This window comes from Saccopteryx leptura, chromosome 1 (assembly GCF_036850995.1).
Source record: "Saccopteryx leptura isolate mSacLep1 chromosome 1, mSacLep1_pri_phased_curated, whole genome shotgun sequence".
Classification (NCBI taxonomy): domain Eukaryota; kingdom Metazoa; phylum Chordata; class Mammalia; order Chiroptera; family Emballonuridae; genus Saccopteryx; species Saccopteryx leptura.
Window position 1 is genome coordinate 144,211,295 of NC_089503.1, and position 24,733 is coordinate 144,236,027.

Sequence of the window (24,733 nt, forward strand, 5' to 3'; positions counted from 1 at the left end):
AACTAGACTTTCTCTTTTCATTTGCACAGGTTATTTTAACATTTAAGATTATTTTAACTTAAATGCTTTATACTTAGAGAAAATTATGCTGTTGAAGCAATTTTGGAAAATTACAGAGCTGTCAAAAGAAAACTAAAACTATTTATAGTCCTGTCACTTTGAGAACACTATTAGCTTCCTTTTATTGTTAAAACTGCATTTTCAGAAAAATCCTTGTTGTATTAGGGAATTTAACAAATAAGCTGCAAGATCTTCTGTACTGTTTGAGCAAAGCTGTGTAATACAAACTGCAAAGATGGAAGGTATAGGAAATTGCTCAATGGGATTTTTTTGAGAGAGGGAGAAGGATAGGTTTTGCATCATTACAATTTTTTTTCTATTTTCCAAAAATTTTATAATGAACATTTATTACATTTATAATTGAAAAAGACGTAACTGTTTAAATATAAAAAAGAATCTACTTGTTTATTATGCATTTTTTTAACTGTCAATGAAATAGAATGCTTTTTTGCCTTGTTTTAGGCCTATAGTACTGCTCAACCTCTCTTTCCTGTTTCCTAAGTGAGATTAGTGTGTTGCTGGGATTGAGTTAATGCAGATAAAATAAGCATTTAGAATAATGCTTGACATAAACACTCAATACATTTTAGATATTATGTTATCTAATCTTTTTTTTGATTTATTGATATATTTCTTTAGCCCATATTAAAGTTATTATTTAACCTTATAATAATTTATTCTTCAAATTGATTTCTTAGAGCCATTTAGGAATATCAACCAATTTTCTGTCACTTGATACAAATATTTTTTCAGTTGGTCATTTACCTTTACTTTTATTTGTTTTAATACATAGATAGATTTAACATTTTTATGTAATAAAATCTCTCCTTTTTTTTAAAAGATTATTGATTTTAGAGAGAGGTGTGAGAGAGAAAGAGGGGATAGGAGTAGGAAGCATCAACTTGTAGTAGTTGCTTCTCATATGTGCCTTGAACAGGCAAGCCTGGAGTTTCAAACCAACAACCTCAGCATTCCAGGTTGTCACTTTATCCATTGCACCACCACAGGTCAGGCTAAAATCTCTTTTTTTAAAGGTTTCTATTTTTCTTGGACTTATCTTCAAATTTAAAAATACATATAAATCCCTGGCTGGGTAACTCAGTTGGAGTGTTGTCCCTATATGCCAGAGTTGAAGATTCAATCCTGGTCAGGGCACATGGAAGAATTAATCAACAAATGCATGAATGGTTGGAACAGCAGATCATTGTTTCTCTCTTTCTCTCTCTCTTCCTTCCTCTGTCTCTAAAATCAGTAAACAAAAATTTCTTTTAATATGTAAGAAATTGGCCTGAGCAAGGGGTCACTGGCTTAGGTTGAGTCCCCCGATCAAAGCACATATGAGAAGCAATCCATGAACAACTAGGGTGCCACAACTATGAGTTGATGCTTCTCATCTCTCTCCCTTCTTGCCTCTCTGTCTCTCTCTCACTAAAAAAGAAGAAAAAGAAAAGAAAAATAAACCACCTGGGTTTGAGCATTACAGAATTTTAAACATAGACATATACTCTTACATAAAGTGAAAGTAGATTATGTAATAAACTCCGTTGTGTCAGAACCTATATAAAAATTACAAACATTTTCTTTTAAAAAAGCAGTACGTGTTCATTGTTATTAAGTTAGAAAATATAGATATGCACTTGAGAGTTTGAAGCCATACGTAGGGACAGATCTTGCCTCCATTTCCTCCACTTTTAATTTTTCTTGTAACCTGGAATTATAGTCAGTTTGATCATGCCATAAAATCAGAAAAGAGAATTTTTGTGTAACTTTGTGGGCTTTGTGGTAGGAACATTTTTAAGTTCCTAGTTTTAGAAATTTGTTGTTTACTTAGAAAAAGGAAGTAACAAATTTTCTTTTATGAAGGATTTCCTCAGCATACAGTTGCTTCTCTGTCTGATCAAGATGCAAAACCCTCTTTCAGTATGGCGTAAGTAAAAGCCTTGAAACTGTCAGTCATGATGTTTTTATATTTTTAATTTCATTCTATAGAATATAAATTTAAAAGATGGCCTTGAAGTGTAATGGCTTTTGTAAAAGATTACCTTCTTTATAGCTATAAAATGGAATAAGGACTATCTCTATATATTCCTATGCAGTAATCTTTAGGATATATTACTAAGTAAAAAAAGATAGAGGAAGGTGTGTAGTATGCTACCAGTCTCTAAGAAGAGGGTGGGTATTTGAGTAGATATACATACTTGCTTATATTAATAATAAAGATAGTAATGGAAATCAAAAGTGAAAACTAAAAATGTGTTTTCCTAGGCGGTGTTTGGAGAAAGGCAGAGATAGACCATAGACTTTTCTGAATATACTTATTTCATCTTTGGAGCTTTATATTTTGCATAATTATAATACAAATTTAAGAAAGTAATTCTTAAAAATTATAAATAAGACTACTGTCTTCACCTATAAAGGTGTAATAGAGACTGGATTTACTCTCTTGCCTCCTGCCAGAAAACCAGACAAAATATATGGAACAACAGTTTTCAGACATTGGACAAAAGGCAGTGCAGGTCATAATTCCTGAAAGAAGGGAAACAAAAGAGGTGGGCCCTATGATTGTGTTGAATGCCTAGAGAGGTTACAGGCTTCAGTACCGGGAAGGAAAAGCCACACAGCCTGGAGGTCTTGCTTAGTTGAATAAACAAAGTTAAGGAGGCTGAAATGTCTATGACTTTGTAGGGCCATGCACTAGAGAGTGAAGAGCTGCACACAGAGCTCTCGAGATCTGTAGAGACTTCTCTAGAGTCATTAGCTAAGTATAAATCAGCACCTCTCTGTGAGCTAACTACTGAAGTCAGGGAAAGATCAAGTGGAGAGAAGCAGGCAGAACAATCCCTGGAGTTCACACGGGGCAGGGAATATGTCCCCACCAGTCAGTTTGGAGAGATCTCTTAACACAACAGGCATTGAACAGAGTCCATATTAATGGAACCAAACTAATAGCTGTCCTGGATAGCCTAACTAACTTAAAAGCAGGTCTTGAACAGATTAAACTATTTCCAAGTTACTTAAGTATATTCCAGAAAAAACCTCAACCTGTTTTAGGGGTCGCATAAAAGCCCACCACCTCAAAGCAAAATTCACAATGTCTGGCAGCTAATCAAAAATTACCAGGCATGCAAAGAAGTCAGAAAATACCCATAACTAGGGAAAAAAATATTGTAGAATGAAAACATACCCAGAAATAACACAATTGATAGAATTAGTAGAAACATTGTTGGAACAGGTATTGTAGATATATCAATATATATCTCCGTATGTTCAGAAAGGTAGAGGAGAACATGAGCATAGTAAAAGATATGGCAGATGGAAAAAAACCCAAACCAGATTTCTAGAGATGAAGACTACTGTGTGTGAAATGAAAAATTTAACAGCAGATTAGTCACTAAAGAAGAAAATATTAGGGAATTAAATTAATTCGAAACAAAAATACAGACAGGAGAAAACCTCCAAAATGAACATAAATGAGGTACGAAACAACTTCAAGATTTTAAAGTTAAGGTAACATACTTTCTTTTGCTTTGTTTGTATCTTTATGTATCATGTTTTTAAAGTAATGTTTCCTTCCCCCACCCCGACCCCCACAGGCATTTGGATAGCAATACTGAGCCAGGACTTACATTAGGAGGCTATTTCTGCCCACAGTGTCGGGCAAAGTACTGTGAGCTTCCTGTTGAATGTAAAATCTGTGGTAAGAAACCAACTTTATTATTCAGTCAACTAATCTTAAATAACTTCTCACCTATATTGCTATTAACTAATAGGTGTAAATATTAAGCTGTGCCTATATTTCTGGATCCAGTGTGAGAAGAGAAATAGATTACTTTTTTTAAAACTATTTATTGATTTAGTGAGAGAGGAGGAGAAAGAGAGAGAGACAGAAATATTTATCTGTTTCTGTATGTGCCCAGACCAGGGATCAAACTGGTAACCTCTGTGCTCTGGGATGAGAGCTCCAACCAACACAGCTATCGACCAAGGCCAGATTACTTTTTTTTTTTATTCTGTTTTTATTTTGATTGATTATATATTTTTTGGGAAGTGAGAAGCAGGGAGGCAGAGGGTCAGACTCCTGCATGTGCCCACCTGGGATCTTCCCAGCATGCCCACCAGGGGGCGATGCTCTGCCCATCTGGGGTGTTGCTCTGTTACAACTGGAGCCATTCTAGCGCCTCAGGCGTAGGCCATGGAGCCATCCTCAGTGCCCAGGCCAACTTGGCTCCAATGGAGCCTTGGCTGCGGGAGGGGAAGAGAGAGAGAGAGAAAAAGGGGAGGGGGAAAGGTGGGGAAGCAGATGGGCGCTTCTCCTGTGTGCCCTGACAGGAATTGAACCCGGGACTTCCACACGCTGGGCCGACGCTCTACCACTGAGCCAACCGGTCAGGGCCTACCAGATTACTTTTTAATTAAGTGCCCAGTATTCCATTTCCAAGAATAACCATGGCATTCCAGAAGAGTTTTTTGATTCTCTTTTCTATTTTTCTTAAAATTTTTAAAAATTTATTGATTTTAATGAGAAAGGAAGGGAGCGAGAGAGAGACAGACAGAAACATCCATCTGTTCCTCTATGTGCCCTGCCCGGGAATCAAACTGGCAACCTCTGCATTTCAGGATAATGCTCCAACCAACCAAGCTATCTGGTCAGGGCTTTTTTTCTTTTAATTGATTTATTTTATTTTATTTTTTATGTATTTAGTTATTTATTTTGTATTTTTTCAAAGTTAGAAGTGGGGAGGCAGTCAGACAGACTCCTTCCTGCATGTCCCCAACTGAAATCCACCTGGCAAGCCCACACGGGGAAGATGTCGTTGCTTTGTTGCAACCGGAGCCATTCTAGTGCCTGAGGTGGAGGCCATGGAGCCATCCTCAGCACCCGAGCCAACTTTGCTCCAATGGAGCCTTGGCTGCAGGAAGGGAAGAGAGAAATAGAGAGGAAGGAGAGGGGGAGGGGTGGAGAAGCAGATGGGCGCTTCTCCTTGGTGCCCTGGCCAGGAATCGAACCCAAGACTTCCATACACTGGGCCAACACACTACCACTGAGCCAACTGGACAAGACCTTAATTGATTGATTTTAAAGAGACAGAGAGAGGTAGGGAGAGAGAGAGATTGAAGTATTCATTTGTTGTACCACTTATTTATCCATTCATCGGTCGCTTTCTGTATGTGCCCTGACCATGGATCAAACCCGCAACCTTGGTGTCTCAGGATAATGCTCTAACCAACTGAACTACCCAGCCAGGGCCTTGATTTTCTTTCTGAGTAAAGCATGTCTTTTAAAGGAATACAGCGAGGGAAAAATAAATAAATAAATAAATAAAATAAGAAAGGAGTGCAGCAGATCTGGTAGACACTTCTGTAGCTATTAACTTCATAAAGTACATACATAAGGACAGTAAAGAATTGAATTAATAGAATTGTAGAATAGTGTTTTAAGTGACCATTAGGCAAAGAGAGGTCACACAGCTTTAGTAACAAAACTAAGACATTATCCATCCTGGAATCTCCTTTTGTTTGTGTGTGTGTGTGTGTGTGTGTGACAGAGACAGAGAGAGGGACAAATAGGGACAGACAGACAGGAAGGCAGAGATATGAGAGGCATCAATTCTTCGTTGCGGCATCTTAGTTGTTTATTGATTGCTTTCTCATATGTGCCTTGACCGGGGTGGGGAGGCTCCAGCAGAGCAAGTGACCCCTTGCTCAAGCCAGTGACCTTGGGCTCAAGACAGCAACTTTTGGGCTTAAGCCAGCAACCATGGGGTCATGTCTGTGATCCCATGCTCAAGCCAGCGACCCCTTGCTCAAGCAGGTGAGCCTGCACTCAAGCCGGAATAGCCCATGCTCAAGCCGGTGACCTTGGGGTTACAAACCTGGTCGTCTGCATCCCAGTCTGACACTCTCCACTGTGCCACTGCCTGGTCAGTCCCAGAATCTCCTTTTATGGCTCTAGGGAAACTGAAGAAATAAATAGCTGCAATCCTTAAAAAAAAAAAAACAGCCCTGGCTGGCTATCTCAGTGGATAGAGCGTTGGCTGGGTTTATGGATGTGTCAGGTTCTATTCCCAGTCAGGGCACACAAGAGAAGTGACCATCCGCTGCTCTCCCCATTCCACTCCTCTCTCTTTCCCCTCTCCCCCATGAGCATTGGCCCTAGGCTCTGAGGACAACTCGGTTAGTCTGAGTGCATCAGCCTCAAGTGCTAAAAATAGATCGGTTGATTCGAGCATTGGCCCCAGACAGGGGTTGCCGGGTGGATCCCTGTTAGGGTGCATGTGGGAGTCTCTCTCCCCTCCTCTCACTTAAAAAAATTTTAAAAACCAACAGCAAAAAAACCTTGAAAATCTTTAGCCTAAGTTATATCATTTGACATTGCAGCTATTGTCTTTTTGAGGTTTGGGCTATCAACTATGTCTCTCTGCTTTGTATATCAGGTCTTACTTTGGTGTCTGCTCCCCACTTGGCACGGTCTTATCATCATTTATTTCCTTTGGATGCTTTTCAAGAAATTCCCCTAGAAGAACATAACAGAGAAAGGTATATACATTTTGATTAATTTATATCTGTTATAATGCTGTTTTTTTGTTATTATAATGTTTGACTACATTGTTACTACATTTGAAAAGTTATATTAACTTGGGAAAAGGTACTTCTAATACAGAAAATGAGCTGTTATAAAGCCTTGGTTATGACTGAAATGACTCAGATAGATCTGGATCTCCAGTAATCTATTAGTTTCCCTAAATTCACCTATGTATATAGTAAAAGTGGTGATATACTAATAAAGCAGCTCTTCAAAAAAATTTTTTTAAAGTCCTGATTTTTAATATTTGCTATCTGTCATGGTATAAAAACTGGAGGATATATCCAGAAGGTCTAACATCAGAATACTATGAAAATAAAGAAAAGATCACATGCATAGTAGAGGAAAAGTAGTTCAAGGGCCTTTTCTAATATTAAAGGACAGGACTTTCTGGTTTAAAAGAGACTTTCAGATGTCTAACATATTGAAGGAAAACAGACCCACACTAAAGTATATCATTGTGAAATTTCAGAATATGCAGAAAAGGACTAACCCTAACCATTTCTGAAGAGGGAAAATTAGGTCACATAATCTAGAATTAAAATTGTTTGGCTTCTCATCGGTACCACTGGATGCTGACAAGGAACAATTCCTTTCAAAATTTGGATTGAAACCGTTTACCAACCTAAGCTATTTACCTTGCCCTGATATCAATCAAATGTAGGTAGAATAAAAACCTTTTCAGACTTGTCTAAAAAAAAGAGACTTTGTGGGGAAGCTGTGGGAGAGATGCTTCCAAGGAACTGAGAAAGGATGAGTGAAAGCAAATAGGAATATCTGTGCAATTCAAAAGTGGCTGAAGAAGGGCCTAGGGTGATGGTAAGGGAAAGCCCAGAAAGACGCTGGTGTGTCCGGGACAGCCATCAGTCCAGTCTGGAGAAGGTGAGACTGCTCCAGGGCGGATGTCACCAAGAGACGGAAACTGTAGTTCCTGATGTAGTGGGACATAATGAGGTGATCATTAGACTTTTCAGAGAAAAAGTGGAGCTGAGTTAAGCTTGTGAATAACTACAAAAATTAACTCTAGGAAAAAATGTTTTAAAGAGGAAAGTTGTATTACATGTCTCAGTTGAATATGTTTATGTAGTCATAAAAAACTAAACATTTAACATTCTATCTAAAATGATTTAATGCCTGACTAGGCAATGGTGCAGTGGATAAAGCATCAGACCGGGACGTGGAGGACCTAGGTTTAAAATCCCAAGGTAGCCAGCTTGAGCACAGGCTCACCAGCTTGAGTGTGGGATTATAGACATGACCCCATGGTCGCTGGCTTGAAGCCCAAGGTCGCTGGCTTGAGCAAGGGGTCACTCACTCTTCTGCAGCCCCCTCCCCACCCCCCATCAAAGCACATATGAGAAAGCAATCAATGAACAACTAAGGGACTAAGGAGCCGCAACAAAGAATTGTGCTTCTCATCTCTCTCCCTTCCTGTCTGTCTTTCCCTATTTGTCCCTCTCTCTGTCTCTCTCTGTCTCTGGTACACACACACAAAACCCCCACAAAACCCCAAGGTTGCTGGCTTGAGTGTGGGCTCACTCACTTGAGCATGGGGTCACTGGCTTGATTGAGGGGTCACTGGTTCAGCTGTAGCCCCACGGTCAAGGCACATATGGAAAATCAGTCAGTGAATAACTAAGGTGCTGCAACAAAAAATTGATGCTTCCCATCTCTCTCCTTCCTATCTGCCTGTCCCTATCTGTCTCTCTCTCTTTTGCTTGCTAAAACAAACAAACAAACAAATAAATGAAATGATTTAACTACAGCCCTGGCCAGATAGCTCTGCTGGTTAGAGCATCATCCCGAAGTGCAAAGGTTGCCTGTTTGATTCCCAGTCAGGGCACAGACAGGAACAGCTCAATGTTTCTGTCTTTCTCTTTCTCCCTTCCTTTCTCACTGAAATCAATAAATAAAAATTTAAAAAATAAATAAAAAATAAAATAATTTAACTACATATAACTGAGAATGACATTAGTTTTGCAGTATATGCTATTGGTTCAAGAGATTTGAAAGAGCATTAAATTCTCATTTTCTGTAGTTAAGAGGTTCGTAGCCAAGGCCTGTGAAATAACCAGGAGATAGCACTATAAGCTGAGGTAACTGTCGGACAAAAGTTTTGAAAGTGTTTGCTCTGGGGAACTGTAAATGAAGCATGGGAGTGGATAGGCAGGGAACTGTTATTTTTTTGTAATAAGTTTTGAGATCTTTTAACTCTAAACCATTCCTTGAAAATTAAGTTTGTAGGTATCTATCATAAGCAATAAATTAACTTCTCTCCTATGCACCTAGAATTGTACCAGCTGCCTATTTATTATCTTTGGGAGAGGTGAAAAAAGGTCACCCAGATTTTCTGTAAGGTTCAATTCTCTTGTATACTCTCAATTGAAAAGCATTCTCATGTTTAACCTTGATGAAAATAAAATAAATTATTTGCCATTTTAAAAATATAACATTTATTGCTTAGGTGGTTTGATATATAACAGCTTTTTTTCTCATTAAAAAAAAAAAAATTTAGCCTGGCAGTGGTGCTGTGGATAGAGTGTGATGACCTGGGATGCTGAGGACCCAAGTTCAAAACTCTGAACCTTCACTTGAGCACGAGGTCACCAGCTTGAGTGTGGGATCATAGACATGACCCCATGGCTGTTGGCTTAAGCCAAAAGGTCACTAGCTTGAAGCCCAAGGTCGCTGGCTTGGCAAGGGGTCACTGGCTCGAATGGAACCCCCCCCCTCCCCCCCAGTTAAGGGATGTATGAGAAGCAGTCAGTGAACAACTAAAGTGCTTCAACTACGAGATGATCAATTCTTCGTTGCGGCCCCTTAGATGTTCACTGATTGTTTTCTCATATGTGACTTGACCGGGGGACTACAGCAGAGCAAGTGACCTCTTGCTCAAGCCGACCTTGGGCTTCAAGCCAGCGACCTTTGGGCTCAAGCCAGCGGCCATGGGGTCATGTCTGTGATCCCATGCCCAAGCCGGCAACACTATGCCCAAGCTGATGAGTCTGTGCTCAAGCTGGATGAGCCCACGCTCAAGCGGGCGACCTTAGGGTTTTTTTGTTTTTTTTTTAAGTTAATGTCTTTTTTTATTTTAATTTTTTTTTTATTTTAATGGGGTGACATCAATAAATCAATATATTCAAAGAAAACATGTCCAGGTTATCTTGTCATTCAATTATGTTGCATACCCATCACCCAAAGTCAGATTGTCCTCCGTCACCTTCTATCTAGTTTTCTTTGTACCCCTCCCCCTCCCCCTTCCCCTCTCCCTCCCCCCCGCCCCCCGTAACCACCACACTCTTGTCCATGTCTCTTAGTCTCGTTTTTATGTCCCACCAATGTATGGAATCCTGCAGTTCTTGTTTTTTTCTGATTTACTTATTTCACTCCGTATAATGTTATCAAGATCCCACCATTTTGTTGTAAGTGATTCGATGACATCATTTCTTATGGCTGAATAGTATACCATGGTGTATATGTGCCACATCTTCTTTATCCAGTCTTCTTCTTTTTTATTTTTTTTTACATTGATTAAAGCCTTTAAGCAAACTCTTGGCCAATACAGCAAGAATCCATAAAAGAGTAGTGTCCTTAACATGTTCACCAAGTCCAAATTGGCCCCAACACCATGCCAAGTCCCTGATAAATGCCACCCAACCCCAGTTCAGTCTGTTAGGAGCTGTCCCAAGGAGCAGGAGTCCAGAAAAAGTCCACATCCAGGAAAAGTCCACATGGCACTGGAATTGTTGTCACAATTCTATACTTTGCAGCTCACGTCCAAGTCCCAATGACCACTGCTTCTAGCTGGTAATGATTCAGGTAGACTGGAAAAGCCATCTGCAGCATATGTGGAGATGGAGCTTCTGTTCTCCTCTGCCTGGAGAGATGAGACCAGGTTGCTTTTCCCTGGAGCTCTGCGACTGTGGCATGGTAAAGAGAACCTTGGGATACACTAAGCTGGTGACCTTAGGGTTTTAAACCTGGGTCCTCCACGTCCCAATTTGACACTCTATCTATTGCGCCACTGCCTGGTCAGGCTACATGTTTTTTTTAAATTGTTTTTGTTTTTAGGGAGAGAGAAAGAGAAACATTTACTTGTTGTTCTACCTATTTTTTCCATTCATTGGTTCATTCTTGTGTGTGACCTGACCTGGGGTCAAACCTGCAACCTTGGTATATCAGAATGATGCTGTAACCAACTGAGCTACCCAGCCAGGCCTCTTCTCATCTTGAATTTGGAAGTACTATACAACTGAATAGAAAGAGAAACAAAATACTAAAACCAAACTTGTGATTCTGTTCATGTGGCATAAACAGTTTTGTACATAACATGGAACAGTAGTTTTTAAATTTCCTTTAGAAAAATATAAATTCTAAACATTTATTATTGTTTTCTGTTTAATGAATGGGTTGAAATCACTAGGATCAACTTCCTTCTTGAGGAAAAGTTAAATTTTTGAAGTAAGATTTTATGCTGACTGTTATATGGCTTTGGGATTTACCATGGAATTTTCTTAAATTGCTAGTATTCTTAACTCTTTCTTCCAATTCCCATGTAAATTATTTGTAAGTAAAATTACTTATTCTTTTTTAATGTTTTATGGAGAGAGCAGGAAAGAGACAGAAATAACTGTTCCTGTATGTGCCCTGACCAGGGATGGAACCTCAACCTCTGCACTTTGGGATGATGCTCTAACCCAGTGATTTTCAACTTTTGTTTCTCATGCACTCATAAACTAATTACTAAAGAAAAAGGGGCCCTGACCTCTTCTTCCTTAGTAACTAATTTATTTGTGCCATGAGATGAAAATGGTTGTATTTAGTCAGGGGCACTGACCTTAGTAATTAGTGTGTGTTTGTGCCATGAAAAAAAAAATCACTGCTCTAACCAACTGAGCTATCCAGCCAGGGCTAAAATTACTTACTAAATAAAGGATTTTGTTATTGAAATTTTGCTGAGCTATTTTAATGAATTGATTCTAAACAAACTGATTATTAAACTTTTGCAGATCTTGTTATGGATGTCAGGGGCAATTGAAAGACCAACATGTAAGTTCATGTGCTTTCTAAATATTTAAGATTGTACAAGAAGTATTGTTGAAATAGTATTATAAGTTTTCAGTAGATTTTTGAAGACTAAACTCATACCAGTTTATTTCTCAGAATTATAACAGGCCCTGGCCAGTTAGCTCAGCGGTAGAGCATCAGCCTGGCATGTAGAAGACCCAGGTTCAATTCCCGGTCCGGGTACACAGGAGAAGCACCCATCTGCTTCTCCACCCTTCCCTCTCTCCTTTCTCTCTATCTCTCTCTTCCCCTCCTGCAGCCAAGGCTCCACTGGAGCAAAGTTGGCCGAGGTGCTGAGGATGGCTCCATGGCCTCCGCCTCAGGTGGTAGAATGGCTCTGGCGGCAACGAAGCAATGCCCCAGATGGGCAGAGCATCACCCCCTGGTGGGCATGCCGGGTGGATCCCAGTCAGGCACATGTGGGAGTCTGTCTGTCTGTCTCTCCTTGCTTCTCACTTCAGAAAAATAGAAAAAAAAATTTAATGATTTTTGAATTTGTATATCAGGCTGCTGTGGAAATTTTACCCCAGGCATTAGTATCCATTTACTAATTAATACTAGTAGAATAATGAGATTTTTATTTTTATTTGTTTTATGTGTTCCTTTTGCAATTGTGAGGTCATTCCTTCTAAAACAGACTTAAAACTAAATCTCTGTTACATTGTTGTGCTTCTCTTTTTTTTTTTTTTTTTTTTTTTTGTATTTTTCTGAAGTGAGAAGCAGGGAGGCAGAGACAGACTCCAGCATGTGCCCGACCGGGATCCACCCGGTATGCCCACCAGGGGGCGATGCTCTGCCCATCTGGGGCGTTGCTAGGTTGCAACCAGAGCCATTCTAGTGCCTGAGGCAGAGGCCATGGAGCCATCCTTAGCGCCGGGGCCAACTTTGCTCCAGTGGAGCTTGACTGCCAGAGGGGAAGAAAGAGATAGAAAGAAAGAAGAGGAGGAAGGGTGGAGAAGCAGATGGGCACTTCTCCTGTGTGCCCTGGCCGGGAATCAAACCCAGGACTTCCACACACCAGGCCGATGCTCTACCACTGAGCCAGCTGACCAGGGCCATGCTTCTCTTTTTAATTGAACCAGGCAGATGACCTCTCTGAGCATTCAAAACTAGAGCTAATTTCAAGCTCATGTGCCTTCCCCAAATAGTTATTCAAATGAATTAATTCAGATTGTCTTATAATAATAAGAGACTTTGAAGCCTAAAAAACAAGGTTATGTCCTTATTCCTAGGGAATACTTTTTTGGGGAAAAAAACTCGCCATACATTTGAGAACATGTAGTACATTGGAAGTAGTAACATAGGTGATAAAGATTGATAAAGTATAAAAGATGAAAGCAATTTGACTGTCTCCTAGCCAAGTTCTGCTTAACTTGTTGAAACTGCTTTTTAGATGAACTTTTCTTCTTTTCACTGCAGGTCTATGTTTGCAGTGTGTGCCAAAATGTTTTCTGTGTGGACTGTGATGTTTTTGTTCATGAATCTCTCCACTGTTGTCCTGGCTGTATTCATAATACTCCAACTCCTTCAGGTATTTGATTCCAGCAGAGTTGTATGTGTTAAAAGGGAACTAGCAACTGTCAATAAAGTGATTTTTTAAAAGATGCTCCAATTAAAATATGAAAAACAGTTTAAAAGGAAAATCTGATTTAAGAAACTTTTTGCTAAGAAAATATAATATTTTATTAAATTTTTAAGATTTGTGTCCTGTCACAGAAATACCTGGAATTCAACATTGCTTCTTTTAGTTAATTTTGTTTTCTATTCTTTTGAGTTATAAAGTTTTCAAAGTCATTGTACATTCTTGTATTTAAGTTACTTGTAATGATTATTAAATTGATGTGATAATTTCATTGTTTTATAATTAAAGTAAATAGAGAATTTCAGTGATTAATTTCATTCATGTTCAGTGTAGAAAGAAAATTAAGTGGAAGTGCAAATTCATTGTAGGATGAAAATGAATCAATAGTTAATGAAATTAATGCATATTAAATTATATAATGCTTCCCCCACCCAAAGGATCTTTTTTGACCTCTAACTAGATAATCAGAATATAATTATAAAATTAATACACCTGAATTTATTTGTGGCCTTGACCGACAGAGGTCTTTTTAGGCTTAAACATTCAAACTCAAAATATTACAATGGCCATTTACTCAAAGGGGTGTTAAACAGGAACCACAGGCTGTGAGTAGGGTAGCACCAGGCAGTTCCGCAGCAGGAGAAGTCCTTGTAGCAGTTCAGACAGCACCTCGCAGGTACACCACAATGAGCTCCTCCATAGGCCTCAAGGAGCCACGATCTGTTAGGTCCTCCATAAGGGACATGTCAGTTTCAAGAGTCACCGCACTCAGGATGCGGGAAGCAGGAGGTTCTCATTAGTTTATTAATAGTGCATACAGTCCAGTTACAATTTAGTAATCGGGAGTCATTTTTACCATAAACAAAGTTGCCTATAAACATAGGTGATATTTCTACCTTTATCAGTTACCATGATTGCAGGGCTAGAAAGCTTAACTGAAGGTGAAATTCACATGCAGCGAAGGAAAAGGTTTTGTTAGTTAACCTTTCTCATGTGCTAAGCCTATCGCTTTTAAAGATTCTTCTGTAGTAAGTAATTGGTAAGCACCTTTATGTAATGTACCTAATACCACCATTTTGGTTGTTTGGTATCTGAGACTGACCATATAGTTTAAGTTAATGAAAGTTGTGATGTCTATCCCTAACCTCATACAGGTTCATACCTAGGGACTGTTTAACTTAATCCTCTTCAACTTTCCCACTCTGGGTCATCAGAAAAACTTAGGTAAGAAAGTGTGATGAGGTCTGTTCCAGGCTTAATGCAGATTTACTGTGATAGGCAGAACTCTTTTCAGAGTCTGCACTGTTGAGAGTGAATCGGGTCTCCATAGCAAATGTATGTTTATTTTAAATCTATAAACCTTAGCCACTCTAGAATGAGTTTTTCTATGATATTTATGGTTTCATAAATAACAGCTCTTAATGAAGCTTATTATCAGTAAAGACCATGTAATCTCACCCAGGAGAGTCTATTAAATAAATCTTGGAGGGAGCACAGGAATGTGTGTTTTTAAGAGTGTATGCACACACAAGCACACACAAAAAACATAATGTGACCAAAGTAATAGTTCTTTCTCCCAGGAGTCATACCCTTTGAACCTAAACCAGAATTATTAATTTATGGAAACATTTCAGTCTAGGTAACCAGGTGACTGTCTTCTTCCTTCTGCTCTGTCAGCACAGGTATTGGTGGCTTATAGGAGATGCTCTTTTTTTGTTTTTTAGCGAGAGAGACTTAGATACAGAGGAACAGATAGGGACAGAGGAACAGATAGGGACAGACAGGCAGGAAGAGAGAGAGATGAGAAGCATCAATTCTTCCTTGCAGCACCTTAGTTGTTCATTGATTGCTTTCTCATATGTGCCTTTAGGGGGAATGCTGCAGCTGAGCAAGTGACCCCTTGCTCAAGCCAGCAACCTTGAGCTCAAGCCAGCGACTTTGGGCTCAAGCCAGCGACCTTGGGCTTCAAGCCAGCAACCTTGGGCTCAAGACAGCGACCTTGGGCTTCAAGACAGCGACCTTTGGGCTCAAAACAGCGACTGAGGGGTCATGTCTATGATCCCATTCTCAAGCCAGCAACCCTGCGCTCGAGCTGGTTAGCCTGTGCTCAGGTTGGATGAGCCCAGCGTAAGTGGGGTTCAAACCTGGGTTCTCTGCATCCCAGCCTAACACTCCGTTCTCTGTGCCACCGCCTGGTCAGGCTATAGCAGATGCCTTTAATGATTAGAGTTTCTGTCTCTACCTACCTGACTTAGAAAAAAGGTCAGGAGTGGTCACCTATTGAAAAGTTACCAGGAATATATATATATATTAGACACACACCTCACTGTATATAAAAGAAAGTTTCAATGCCTTATTTTGGGTGCTTTGTCTCCTTGTACAGGTTTAGGTTTCATTTGCATCATTGATAAAGTTAAGTGAAATTTTTAGTTTGGTTTAAGGAAGAATTTTCTTTTTCATAATTATAAAGAAAATTCTAGTTTAAGATTATAAAATAGAAATGATAATCTAAGATTGTTAGTTCTGGCCTTCAATTTTCCTCTTGGAACTCCACAATATACTATAATAGTGAAGGAAACTATTTAGCCTTAGAGAGCTTTTTGAATAGTATGTCCTTCTGAGTTCTGCTGTTTGATTAATTAGAAAACTTAGAACTTAAAATTCATTATGAATATTAGATTTATTTTAAGTACTTTTAAGTGCATACATTTTACTTCATGTTTTTTTTTTAATTTGGCCTAACAATCTTTATCTTTTAACTGAAGCATTTAGTCCATTTTTATTTATTTTTTATTTTTTATTTATAGACAGGGAGACTGAGACAGGAAGGGAGGGAGAGAAAGAGTAGAGAGATGAGAAGCATCAACTGATAGTTGCAGCACTTTAGTTGTGCAGTGATTGTTTCTCATATGTGCTTTGATTGGAGGGCTCAAACCAGTGAGTGACCTTGGGCTCAAGCCAGCAACCTTGGGCTTCAAGCCAGAGACCTTTGGGCTCAAACCAGTGCTTAAGCTGGCGCGCCTGTGCTCAAGCCAACAAGCTCAAGCCGGCGACTGTGGGGTTCTGATCTGGGGACCTCAGTGTCAACGCTCTATTCACCTCACCACTGCCAGTCAGGCAAGTCCATTTATATTTAATGTGCCCTCTGATACATTTGGGTTTAAATTTATCATCTCACTTTGTTTTAACTATTCCATCTTTATTTTTTTCTTCTTTCTTGCCTTTTTTGGTTTCTTTTCTACCATTCTAGTTCAGAAATGATATATTCTATTTTTATTCTTTTAGTGGTTACCCTTAATTTAGGTCCTCGAAAGTAAAACCTGAAGCAAAGATGAAATATTGTTCCTTTTTTTGGGAGGTGCAGAAAGTAAGGGTAAGGAAGAAAAGGGAAAGTGAAGTAAGGAAAAAAATTGATACAGTGTGTCACCACAGTGGCCAGGCGTGGTGACAAATGTTGAAGATGCAGAGCAGTATCCCAGCATGTTCACTTAGACTGTAGGACTTCTCCAGAAGGTGTACAGGGAGAAACTGCGCCTCTGAGCATGAAGGAATGAAGGGATTGGGAAATGTCATTTTTTCACTTCTTCGATCTCACATTTCCCATCGGCTAAGGTATGCCACACATGGCTGTGTCATCTGGTCTTCGATAACTGCTCTGGAGGCCAGATCTCATGCTCAGTGGTGTGGCATGAAGGCAGAGAGCACTCAGATCAGATGGGCCTGGTGTACTTCGCTTTAACTCGTGGTAGCTTGGGAAGCTGGGCGAGGGCAGCAGCAGTGTGGAGTAAGAGGCTAGCAGCACCTTCAAAAGCAAAAAATGGCCAAGGGAGTTTGAGGAGGATTAGGAGTTTGCCCAGTACTCATTCATAACATCAAAATATAAAGTGGAGGCCTGACCTGTGGTGGCGCAGTGGATAAAGCATTGACCTGGAGTTCTGAGGTCACTGGTTCAAACCCGACTTGCCTGGTCAAGGCACATATGGGAGTTGATGCTTCCTGCTCCTCCCCCTTCTCTCTCTCTCTCTCTCTCTATCTCTCTATCTCTCTCTCTCCTCTCTAATATTAATAAATTAATATATATATATAAAGTGAGATATATACCTTTACCCTCCTATAGATAATGCATTTAACCTCATTTATCTCCTTCCTCACTTACCGTATTTTCGCTCCATAAGACGCACCTGTTCGTAAGACACACCTAGGGTTTTAAGGAGGAAAATAAGAATATATTTTAGGCTCTGGCCAGTTGGCTCAGTGGTAGAGCGTCGGCCTGGCGTGCAGGAGTCCCAAGTTCGATTCCTGGCCAGGGCACATAGGAGAAGTGCCCATCTGCTTCTCCACCCCTCCCCCTCTCCTTCCTCTCTGTCTCTCTCTTCCCCTCCTGCAGCTAAGGCTCCATTGGAGCAAAGTTGGCCTGGGTGCTGAGGATGGCTCCATGGCCTCTGCCTCAGGTGCTAGAATGGCCCTGGTTGCAACAGAGCAACGCCCCAGATGGGCAGAGCATCGCCCCCTGGTGGGCATGCCTGGTGGATCCCGGCCAGGCGCATGTGGGAGTCTGTCTGACTGCCTCCCAGTTTCCAACTTCAGAAAAATACAAAAAATAAAAATAATAAAAATAAAAACAAAAATAATAAAATTTATGGAATCCTGGGAAGTTCTGGTGAAGCAAATGAAAATAATGTGGCTAATGTTAGCAGTTACTTGAGAGCCTGAATAATAACACAAAAGCAATCATGTTCATAAAATAAGGTAGGAAGTATGGAGCTGGATGGAAGTTGAAGGGGAATTATAATAAAAAAATTTTTTCATTTATTTGGGTAATGGTTCAAACAATACACTTTTCACCTCTTTGTGGCAATATGTGCACTGTTTCTATTTTGTTGTGACTCTTGCCCTTGAGAATATATATATAAACAAGGTGAAGATGGCAGTACTATCTGAAGGCTTAGCACATGCAGATTCAGGGAATGGTCCCTGGACTGAAAGTTTGCCTCTATAATTAAGGACAGAGAAAGACCAAAGAAAGAGACTGGACACTCCAATCTGGTAATTAGTAGAGTTTATTAAGAGAAATTTGCTTTATATGCTTGACCAGCTCAGGACAATAGCCTGTTCCAGAAACCAGTACACAGTGGAAGGCAGGGGAAGAGTACTGTTTCATGTCAGAAGGAGCATCTATTACAGTCAGACTGTCTCCGGGTCTGGGTAGCAGAAAGCAATCTCCCCCTCCTGGCCAGGGGCCAACACACAGGTCAGGCAGCCATGGCATCTTGGAACAGTGTCCCCTCCAGAAGGCAGGAGAAAGGTGATTAGATTAAAACCATGTAAGTCTTGTATTTTAGGACCATATGTGACCCACTGTATACCTGAATGCATGTCATAATCAAAACACCAACATACATATTTCAAAACAGTGACAGAACAGCAGGACTTCTGCTGCTGAGAATGGCATTAGGTAAGAAACAAATGTTTTGTGAGATTTCTCAATACTTTGTAACTTCCTCATGTTCCTGGTCATCTGTGTTCAGCTGTATGTACTTCTGTAAAAATAGGCAAATTCGTAACATGACATAATTTCAAGTGGTGAGAAAGAAAGGGCATAACCAGTCCTCAGGAAATGGGGTGGGAGAATTGCAGGGCTTAGAGAAAGTGAGTCCGCAGGGCCTGTGGTAAGGAAGAAAGGGCACAGGAAATTGTCACGCTTCTGGATAGCAGCCTTAGGAGTGTCTTGTTCTTAAAAATAGAAGATTCGCCTGACCTGTGGTGGTGCAGTAGATATAGTGTTGACCTGGAATGCTAAGGTCACTGTGTTTGAAGCCCTGGGCTTGCCCACAAGAAGCAACTACAGGCCCTGGCTGGCTAATTCTGCAGTAGAGCGTCAACCCGGTGTGTGGAAGTTCCAGGTTCGATTCCCAGCCAGGGCGCACAGAAGAGGTGCCTATTTGCTTCCCCACTCTTCCCCCTCTCCTTTCTCTCTCTCTTTTCCCCTCCCACAGCCAAGGCTCCATTGGAGTAAAGTTGGCCTAGGCGCTGAGGATGACTCCATGGCCTCTGCCTCAAGCGCTAGAATGGCTTCGGTTGCAACGGAGCAATGGCCCAGAGGGTCAGAGCATCGCCCCCTGGTGGACATGCTGGGTGGATCCCAGTTGGGCACAGGCAGGAGTCTGTCTCTGCCTCCCAGCTTCTCACTTCAGAAAAATACAAAACAAACAAAAAAAGCAACTACAAGTTGATGCTTCCTCTCACCCCCCACCTTTCTCTCCCTCTTTCTTCTTTCTAAAATCAATAAATCTTAAAAAAAGAAGAGGAATAATAGAAGATTCAGACCCTGGCCTGGTGGCTTGGTGGATAAAGCATCCTCCCAGCATGCTAAGATCATGGGTTCAAACCCTGGTTCAGGCACATACAAGAAGCAACCAGCCTGACCTGTGGTGGCACAGTGGATAAAGCGTCGACCTGGAATGCTGAGGTCGCCAGTTCGAAACCCTGGGCTTGCCTGGTCAAGGCACATATGGGAGTTGATGCTTCCTGCTCCTCCCCACCTTCTCTCTCTCTGTCTCTGTCTCTCTCTCTCTCCTCTCTAAAAATGAATAAATAAATAAATAAATAAAATGCAAAGACAAAATATTTAAAAAAAAAAAAAAAAAAAAAAGAAGCAACCAGCCTGACCTGTGGTGGCACAGTGAATAAAGCGTCAACCTGGAATGCTGAGGTCGCCAGTTCAAAACCCCTGGCTTGCCTGGTCAAGGCACATATGGAAGTTGATGCTTCCTGCTCCTCCCCCCTTCTCTCTCTTTCCTCTCTCTCTCTAAAAATGAGTAAATAAAATCTTTAAAAAAAAGAGAGAGAAGCAACTGATGAGTGCACAACTAAGTGGAACAATGAATTGGTCTCCCTCTTCCCCTTTCTCTCTCTTGCTCAAATCAATGGAAAATTGTTTTTTCTAAATAGAAGATTATTTTCTTTCCATGTTCCCTAATTCTGTTCTGGGGGGACCTGTTATGAGGTATATTACCAAGGTGGATTGGGGACTCTGATGGAGTCCTTACAGCAGGGGTCTCCAAACTTTTTACACAGGGGGCCAGTTCACTGTCCCTCAGACCATTGGAGGGCCGGACTATAAAAAAAACTGAACAAATCCCTGTGCACATTGCACATATCTTATTTTAAAGTAAAAAAAACAAAATGGGAACAAATACAATATTTAAAATAAAGAACAAGTAAATTTAAATCAACAAACTGACCAGTATTGCAATGGGAACTATGCTCCTCTCACTGACCACCAATGAAAGAGATGCCCCGTCCGGAAGTGCGGCGGGGGCTGGATAAATGGCCTCAGGGGGCCGCATGCGGTCCGCGGGCCGTAGTTTGGGGACCCCTGCCTTACAGGGTTTAAATTCTTGATTTCACCTAACCAAATTGTTAATTGAGTCATGCCTCAGGCTGGGGCCCTGAAAATAATATGCAATTTGTTCATTTATTAATTCACTCAACAAATCTGTACACCTTGTATCTATCAGACAGGATTCTAGGTGGTAGGATATAGACACCAAAAAGATGACATAAACCCTAACTAACCTCATGGATCTGTTAACTAACTAACCCAGCTAGGCTGGGAGACCTATAAAGAAGTCAGTGTGAAAGTATGAATAATACGGTAAGTGCTATCAGAATGCAGAAGAGGAGCTGAAAAATGGACTTGGATGCAAACTCAGTGCCTACAGGGGCCAGGCAGATAAAAGTAAGTGAAAAGGGGCCAGGTTTATTGCAAAGTGGTGGCATCTGGAAAGTTTGTTGCATCCAAAAGAGGGCCTCTAGATGCTGTGCTCAGTGGTAGGAGAGAGCTGTGGTTTTCACCATACATCCTTTTGTACCTTTTGAATTTTATACATGTACCTCTATTGCCTAGTTTTTTTGTTTTAAAATTTTTTTTTTTTTTTTTACAGAGACAGAGAGTGAGTCAGAGAGAGGGATAGACAGGGACAGACAGACAGGATCAGAGAGAGATGAGAAGCATCAATCATTAGTTTTTCATTGCGCATTGCAACACCTTAGTTGTTCATTGATTGCTTTCTCATATGTGCCTTGACTGCGGGCCTTCAGCAGACCAAGTAACCCCTTGCTGGAGCCAGGGGCCTTGGGTTCAAGCTGGTGAACTTTTCCTCAAACCAGATGAGCCCGCACTCAAGCTGGCGACCTCGGGGTCTCGAACCCAGGTCCTCTGCATCCCAGTCCGACGCTCTATCCACTGCGCCACCGCCTAGTCAGGCCTGTTGCCTAGTTTTTAAAAGAAGTTTAAAGCCCCATGACTTGGCCTCTGCTTATTTTTTCCTTCTAAGGAATGTAGGACCCCTGGTGCCATGTATTTTGATATTGAAAGAGAAACTGAAAAACTGGATTTTTTTTTTTCTCTTTTTCTTTTCTTTCTGAAGCTGGAAACGGGGAGAGACAGACAGACTCCCGCATGCGCCCAACCGGGATCCACCCGGCACGCCCACCAGGGGCTACGCTCTGCCCACCAGGGGGCGATGCTCTGCCCCTCCGGGGCGTCGCTCTGCCACGACCAGAGCCACTCCAGCGCCTGGGGCAGAGGCCAAGGAGCCATCCCCAGCGCCCGGGCCATCCCCGCTCCAATGGAGCCCTGGCTGTGGGAGGGGAAGAGAGAGACAGAGAGGAAGGAGGGGGGGGTGGAGAAGCAAATGGGCGCCTCTCCTATGTGCCCTGGCCGGGAATCGAACCCGGGTCCCCCGCATGCCAGGCCAATGCTCTACCGCTGAGCCAACCGGCCAGGGCTGAAAAACTGGATTTTTAAGTGAATTCTAATGTTTTAAATGTTTGCATCTATTTTTTTTTTTTTAAAGCGAGGTAAAGAAAAGAGAGAGACAGTGACAGGAAGGGAGAGAACTCTTAGTTGCAGCATTTTAATTTTTTACTGATTGCTTCTCATACCTGCCTTGACTGGGGGACTCCACTGAGCCAGTGACCCCTTACTTAAGCCAGCGACCATGGGGTCATGTCTATGATCCCACACTCAAGCTGGTGGGCTTGCACTCAAGCCAGATGAGCCCATGCTCAAGCCAGTGACTGGGATTTCAAACCTGGGTCCTTAACATCCAAGATTGATGCTCTATCCACTGTGACACCACCTGGTCAGGTTTAGCATCTAATTTTGAAAACCACTCAGGCTAAATAAAACTCATCACTGGCCACCAGTTAACAAACTTTGGCCTGGCCTTATCTCTTCTCCGTTCCTTATCCTCGGGGCAGATAGTCTTTTAATTTTAAGTGTCAGGCTTTCCTGGGGTGTATTCCTCTTAAGGCATAATTCAGTTTAGATTTTTGGTTTTAAGGATTGACTCTTTGGCCCTTGGCCTGGTAGCTCATTCAGTTGGAACATCATCGAGATGTGCCAAGGTTATGGGTTCGAACCCTGGTCAGGGTACATTTGAGGGTCAACCACTGAGTTCATGCATAGGAGGAACAACAAATTGATGTTTCCCTTTCTCTCTCTAAAAGCAATAAATTAAAAAATAAACTTTTTAAAGACTTGATTCTTTGGAGGAAGAGGAATCATTTAAGGATCTCTATAATCAGTGATTCTAAGGGTTGTGTCTGGACTTGTAGCATAAGCATCACATGGGAACAAGTTAGAAATGCAAATTCTTGGGCCCTATCATAGCTATTAAATCAGAAATTCTGGGGGTGAACCTGTCATCTGTGTTTTAACACATCCTCTTGGTGATTGTGATAAATGCTAAAGTATGAAAACCACTGCCTCTTTTATCGAGGTAGGAAACTTAAAAACAGGTCCTGATAATAGAATTCTACTGAAATTGAAAAAATTAACATAACTACAGAAAACAAATCACAAACATGGAATTGCTATTTCATTTCTTTATTTTCATTTTATTATTTACTTTTTCAGAATGGAGAGGAGACCCACATGTGCCCTGACCAGAATCTACCCTGCAATCCCCATCTAGGGCTGATGCTCAAGTACTGAGCTATCTTCAGTGCCTGAGACCAATGCTTAGACCAACCAAGCTATCCTCAGCACCCAGGGCTGATGCTTGAACCAACTGAACCACTGGCTGTGAGAGGGAAAGAGAGAAGGGAGAGAGGGAGGGAAAGAGAAGCAGATGGTTGCTTCTCATGTGTGGCCTGACTGGGGATTGAACCTGGGACATCCACAAACCGGGCCAATGCTCTACCCACTGAGCGAACTGGCCAAGGTTTACTTATTTCATTACTTTAGATCCTTTTTAAACATTAGTGAATTTATGTGTGTACTTAGAATGTTTTAAAAATCAAACTGAGTTATAATTAATTGAGAGAACATTTTCATCCACCCAAAGGGTCCCTTTTAAAGTCAGTACTCCCCAGGACTTCCAGCACCAGGTACCACTGATCTGTTTTCTATAACAATGGATTAGGTTTAGCTGTTGTACAGCTTCTTACAAATTGAATCACATCACACATATGGCTTCTTTGGCTTAGCATAAGATTTTTGAGATTCATCCATGTTATATGCATCAACAGTTTGTTCCTTTTTACTGCATACTAGTATTCCATTGCATGGGTACTTTATGATTTGTTTATTCCCAGTGAACACTAAGGTGGTGTCTGGGTTTTGGTTGTTATGAATAAAGCTACTATGAACATTTCTAAGTTATTGTATTTGTGGTTCTATTGTATTTGTGTGGTTTTTTTTAATTTATTCTGTTGAAATGGTTTCAAGTGTCCCACTCAGTATAACGCCCTCAACCCCCCACATTACGCCCCCCATGCCCCATGCAGAGTCTCTTTCCATTCCCATTCCACCCCCTTTGCCCCTCCTCCCTTCATCCCCCCTTTCCCTCTGGGACTTGCTACCCTGTTATCTGTATCTGTGTGTTATGTGTATATAATTTGGCTTATCCCTTCACCTTCTCTGACCCCATCCCCTCATCCCCTGCCCTCTGGCAGCTGTTTATCTGTTCTTGAGACCATGCACCTGTTTCTATTTTGTTCCTCGGTTTACTTTGTTCATTAGATTCCACATATGCCTGACCAGGCAGTGGCGCAATGGATAGAACGTCAGACTGGGATGCGGAAGGATCCAAGTTCGAGACCCCGAGGTCATCTGGTTTGAGCAAAGCTCAAGCAAGGGGTTACTCGGTCTGCTGAAGGCCCGTGTTCAAGGCACATATGAGAAAGCAATCAATGAGCAACTAAGGTGTCGCAATGCGCAACAAAAAACTAATGATTGATGCTTCTCATCTCTCCGTTCCTGCCTGTCTATCCCTCTCTGACTCTCTCTCTGTCTCTGTAAAAAGAAAAAGAAAAAGGTTCCACATAAAAATATAAGTTATATCATAGGTATTGGTCTTTCTCTGCCTGGATTATTTCACTTAGCATAGAAATCTTCAGGTCCATCCATGCTGTCATAAAAGGTATGGTTT

General features: G+C 41.1%; 1 protein-coding gene across 7 annotated transcripts in view; it reads left to right on the forward strand.

Annotated features, from left to right (window-relative positions):
• The window catches only part of GTF2H2 (general transcription factor IIH subunit 2), a 42,280-nt gene extending 18,329 nt beyond the window's left edge, over nucleotides 1–23,951 (forward strand). For 5 of the 7 annotated variants that reach the window (XM_066376832.1, XM_066376843.1, XM_066376811.1 and 2 more), the window contains exons 12-16: nucleotides 1,924–1,987; nucleotides 3,654–3,757; nucleotides 6,495–6,597; nucleotides 13,130–13,241; nucleotides 23,218–23,951. In XM_066376832.1, coding sequence (XP_066232929.1) covers nucleotides 1,924–1,987; nucleotides 3,654–3,757; nucleotides 6,495–6,597; nucleotides 13,130–13,241; nucleotides 23,218–23,295 — 461 coding nt within the window. In that variant the 3' untranslated portion in view covers nucleotides 23,296–23,951. Of the gene's footprint in view, nucleotides 1–1,923; nucleotides 1,988–3,653; nucleotides 3,758–6,494; nucleotides 6,598–11,652; nucleotides 11,693–13,129; nucleotides 13,267–23,217 lie in introns of those variants that run through there. The other 2 variants (XM_066376822.1, XM_066376868.1) reach the window with 2 other exon arrangements.
• Nucleotides 23,952–24,733: the final 782 nt, after the last annotated feature.